General features: G+C 43.3%; 1 protein-coding gene across 1 annotated transcript in view; it reads left to right on the forward strand.

Moving 5' to 3' along the window:
* LOC106809094 (putative carbonic anhydrase-like protein 1) overlaps window positions 1–5,524 on the forward strand; it is a 23,543-nt gene that overhangs the window by 10,284 nt on the left and 7,735 nt on the right. The window contains exon 4 of the mRNA XM_014812053.1: window positions 585–680. Within this exon, the coding sequence (XP_014667539.1) occupies window positions 585–680 (96 nt within the window). The remainder of the gene's footprint in view (window positions 1–584; window positions 681–5,524) is intronic.

The following is a 5,524-nucleotide window of genomic DNA, read 5'->3' on the forward strand; positions in this document are numbered from 1 at the left end:
TTAGCGTAAGCGTAAGCGTAAGCGTAAGCGTAAGCGTAAGCGTAAGCGTAAGCGTAAGCGTTAGCGTTAGCGTTAAGCGGTAAACGCTAAGCGTTGCATCGACACATCATTCCCTGGCCGGTCCGCTTAGTACCAGGTGCGGCAGGTGCGTCACCTGTGCGTACCAGGTGCGTCATTCACTGCCCGTCACCGCTTACTGAATACAATATAAGTACTGGATTTCGTGAGCCTTCGGAGCGGCGTCACAGTTAACTGCTACGTACCGATGGCATTGTGTCTCACAGTCGCCGAGTGTGAACTTCATTGGCATCGATACGTGCAATGGTATTTAATTGCCTCCTGCATACGAGCACGCAGATGTGTACCATACATCCTAATTAAGCATCCCCGCGTGCATCACAGTGATGTCGCTTCACAATGCACGCTGAGTACAGCAGTGAGGGTAGCAGCTAAACAGGGCAATCTCCCATTGACTACTTGGCAGTAAACAAGGGCCAGAGATTCCGAAAATTAGCTCGCATACTTCTCATTTCTGTTTCTTAATTCGATCATCGTTGCTGTTTCTTTTTCTCTCTTGAATTTAGGTGCAAATTGTAGGTTATAACTCGGATTTATACGCAAATATGTCTCAAGCTACGCACCTACCTCAAGGACTGGTCGCCATATCATTGTTAGCTCAGGTACGTATACGCATACGTTATGATTACGCGGAATATAAATATTTATGAAGTTGAATATTTTATATGAATATGTATACCTACATTAAAGCCTGTCTATATTTAACGGACGGCTAAGAGCACCCGAGTGGTATTCGGTTAGTTAATCTCCATGCATTTATTATGATTCTATTGGGTAATGGAAGCGTACGAGTTAATATGCTAATTTTAAGCAGCGAGCGCCTAAAACTGCGACGGATTCGTTCAACGACAAAAAAACGAAATATTAGGTTCAACGTATGATAAGGATTCTTCTCGTGTTAAATAGCGTACGAACATAATGTCATGCGCGGGTAGTTTTCCCCTTTGTCGTCTGTTTCCATTTATATGCTCTTCTGAAAGCTTCTATACAGGAGCTCTTAAATTCTCCTTTCACAGAAATGCGATTCACCAGACTGAGTGATCGCTTTCAGCGGCATGACTCCCTCCATACACACACATACACACACACACACACACACACACACACACACACACACACACACACACACACACTCACACACACACACACACCACACACACACACACACACACAACACACACAGCAACACACCATCACACACATCCACCCAACACACACACACACACACACACAACACACACACACGAACTCCACCACACACACGACGCAACACACACGGCGCAAACACACACACAACGCTTCAGTCTTGGCAGTTAAAGAGTGATATTTTCTTAGTACGTATCCATTCGGCAAAAACAATTATTAATTAAAATGGATCCGTCGAAAATCAGTTGTGTGTTATAACGAAAGCAAAATATCGAACGTGTATAGTATTGGGTGTGTGTTATTATATAGCCTAGATTAAAAAACCTATAACCAGCTAAGTTGTCAACCATAATATTCATTTGATTAAAGAGTTGTAAACGCTTACCGCCGACTATAATATAAACATTATTATATAATGATATATTATTATATGCATAATATATAATAAACAACTATCATATATGTATTATAATTCATATAGTTCTACATAATTGCAGAAACCCTGCATATGAATAGCGCGCATGACAAAGTATACGTCACCATCCGAAATACGAGGAAACCGCCGTATGTCGTTTCCATTATTTCTTTTATGCTTGTTATTTGTATGATATAAAATGCTAGAAAATCAGTAATCATCTATGACGTATTCGCCATGACCGCCTTAAACTAAACATGTTTCAATTACTCCCACACATGCAAAGTGCATGTGTGAGAAATGGCATTATACATCATATGCGTAATACTATAATCTTCGTGACTCTCAGAAGATGTCCGTCGCAACGGGAATGTAGAATGTGACGTGTGCTCTAGGCGGACGTACATCCACAACGGCAGCGATTGAGACTCTTGGTTTCACTAAAAATTTCCTAGCGGCCGGAACAAAAAGCACAATCGCGATGCTATGCTTCGAATGTTTTCCTTTGCGGTATTTTTTTTTAATTTTAACCGCGGAACGGAATATGCGAGTTTTCTGCTTATAAATCGATTTTTAAATATTAATGTTTTAATAAAAGCAGAAACGTCTAAGCGCGCCACTCAAGCACGATAGAGGCACTGCGATCAAATGCCTTGGAAAGTTGCTTTATGGCGTCGCTTCTTTGAGTTTTCGATCTTTGTAGGGGGTCGATATACACACGCTAATAAATGTCCGGCTCTACATCTTTACAGGTTGGAAAGACGCTAATCAAGAATTAACCCTCTCATCGAACACATCACTGCAAATAATTTATAAAGGCTAAAGCAATCATCTACTACCTCTCATTCTCTATCTCTCTCTTTCCCCTCCCTCTCTCTCTCTCTCTCTCTCTCTCTCTCTCTCCTCTCTCTCTTCTCTTTCGTTATCTCTATCTCTCTCTTCTCCTCTCTCTCTCTCTCTCTCTCTCTCCTCTCCCTCTCTTGCTCTTCTCTCTCTCTCTCTTTCTCTAGCTCTATCTCTCTCTTCCTCTCTCTCTCTCTCCTGCTCTCTCTCTGTCCCTTCTCTCTCTCTCTCATATTCTCTATCTCTCTCTCTCTCTCTCTCTCTCTCTTCTCACTCTCTCTTCTCTTTCTCTCTCGTCTCTCTACTCTCTCGTCTCTCTTCTCTCTCTCTCTCTCGCTATATATATATATAATTATATATATTATATATATATATATTATATATATATAATATATATAGGAATATAATATATATATCCTTTCTCTCTCTATCTTATCTATCACTATCTATCTATTCTAATCTATCTATCTATCTATCTACTATCTATCTATCTATCTATCTAATCTACTCTCTCTCTCTATCTTCTCTCTCTTATCTCTCTCTCTGCTCTCTGTCTGTTCTCTCTACTCCTCGCTCACTTTCTTCCTCTCTCTCTCTCTCGTCTGTCTCGGGGACCATAGCTGGTGTCTCGTTTTTTGGTGTATTAAAAGAACGGAGAAAGCAACAGCTGCGTCGACGCGCCTGCTGACGTACAGCGGGCATTCGCTGACATCTGATATTTCCCCAGCGCGGCCCGGACAGCCGATGTTTCCGTCAACACGTTTCAAACGTCGCGAACGGTCTTTGAATCAGGGCTCTAATAGTCGTCAAACGAAACTTATCCCGTCGGAATCAAAAAAAGTCTCAACAGATCTCGGCAGCCAGAATTATATTAATAGTCGACTCTGCTAACGCGCAGAAGAAACGATCGCTCGCTTGCCAGGCTTATCGTTTGGCGTCTTTGTTCCCGCATAAAAATAAGTAACCGTCAAAAATCGCGAAAAATCCGATATTTATCAACAGAAAGCGTTCATGTTGATCATTTTTTCAATTGCGGCCCGCCCGCATTTCCGAAGGAGTTACGGGGGGCGGGACGAATATGGCGGACGATTTACTAGTAGAAGAGTTTCCTGCCCTCCCCCCTCCGGTCGTAATCGGGACTGAGCTTGGCGAGAAAGAATTCGCTCCCGTTCTAAACATATGTCACGCGCCGTCGCTATGGGGTTCCAAATTGCCATCGCGGCGTCGTGCGATTCAAATGTGCCGGCGTTATAAACTCTTCGACACACGTCGAGCTATTCTCGACGGCGGGAGGTTTACGCTAAGCGCCGTAAGTTTCAAGGTCCCACTTACGGAACCCCCCTCCCCCGCTCCGCCACAGCTGATCGCAGGGGTTAGCGTTTACATTCTTTTTTCCATCGTTTTTACTCAGTCGTTTCACGTTCGCAGCCGTTTAAAGAAGATACGGGCTTTCTAAGGTTATGGGTTGATTTTTCGCTTTGTGTCCCTTTTTATGAATTACGATTTGCGTATATGACGGATTTAACTCGACCTTTACAAGGGTGCCAGTTACGTTTTGTCATGATTTTATTTTTTAATGTTAGCAAGGTGTGCGTTAAATTATGCATCGCCATCCATTGTTGCATAGCTCTTGTTTACTTGGTTGCTTTCCATCGATATCTCTGTTATTCGCTACTATGTAAGACAGTGCATCAAATATGTTTGTAAATCAATTGCGAAAGAAGTTACACGAGCTACAACAGTCTTCATATGTCACTCTCGTGGGCAGCGGCCCGCACTTGGCAATTTTCCTTTTACGTTGTTACTCTCTATGCATATAATATCTAAACGCTCTGTTATATCCATATGTACTGTATATCTGCATTATAGTCCTTCTGTGCCTTCCTTAGAAAGTGGCCAGAGTCAGACCGAGAAAGCAGATGCTCTTAACGGATTTGTAATCTATCTAGACTATCTATTATACCTGTGTAGTCTTGTACATTCCTCAGAAGCGGCAGGGTCACACACCGCGCAGCAGATGACTTGTTAGACTTCATTTATTTAGCGGACTTACAGACTCTTTAATTGCGACGTGACGCGCCGAATAGTAGTTTTCCGTTTCTACGTTTCAGTGCACTTTTATTGTTTCTAGACCAAAGAGTGCCAGCTTCTTACGTGTTCTAGTGAAGCGAAGATGCCTGGCCGGATACGCAGCAGTTACATAACTACGAAGGATCGACTACACACGCCTGGATGTCAGGAGACGTCACGTGGATCATCATAAACAAACCCATTTACGTCAACAAGGCACAGCAGGTATATAGATCGAAGTCGATAGCCGCCAAAGTCGATCCTTCTTCCTTCTATGATATTGACTTAAGCAAGTGATATTTTCGCGTGAAGATGATAAAGTCGTCCTACTCCTTCCGCGCTATCTGTCTTCAAAAGAGTATTTGTAATCGGTGTCTAATGGTATATTAGCAGAACCCGTATCGACGTGTCTTAAGCGCGAGCTGTCCGATGTGCAATTTGCTTCGCCAATGTCTGAATGATTCCACGGCACTTACATTTGAAAATGTTAACTCGATGCCTCACTTCAAACACCGCTAGCTGGTTAAGAGTGAAGTGTTTCTTATATTCACGTGCAAGTTGCGCCGTGGCATCCACAGATGCGTCGTTCTACTGCGTATCGCTCGACAACAGGCCCAGCGCGGCTTCAAAGAGTCTGACTACCAGCTTGAAAGCAGCGTTGATATCGCGTGTATTGATTCTAGCGGCGTAAAATGTCTACCAATATGCGGGGCGTGTGGAAATCTTTAGTTATGGTTTATTTACAGCAACTCTTCTCTGGCGCGCTCGCGCACCTCTCTCTCGGGGCGCTCTCTGCTCTCTGCTCTCTCTCTCTTCTCTTTTCGCGCTCTCTCCACTCTCTCTCTTTTCTCCCCATCAGAAACTCGTATAAGATCTCTTCGGCAATGCGACGGCGCGTGAAAGAATTTATGATGCCACTTCTTCTGAATACAAACGATGGCTTTCTGTTCTCGCGCTCCGCGCATCTCCGAT

This window comes from Priapulus caudatus, unplaced genomic scaffold (assembly GCF_000485595.1).
Source record: "Priapulus caudatus unplaced genomic scaffold, Priapulus_caudatus-5.0.1 Scaffold328, whole genome shotgun sequence".
Taxonomy (NCBI): Eukaryota; Metazoa; Priapulida; class Priapulimorpha; order Priapulimorphida; family Priapulidae; genus Priapulus; species Priapulus caudatus.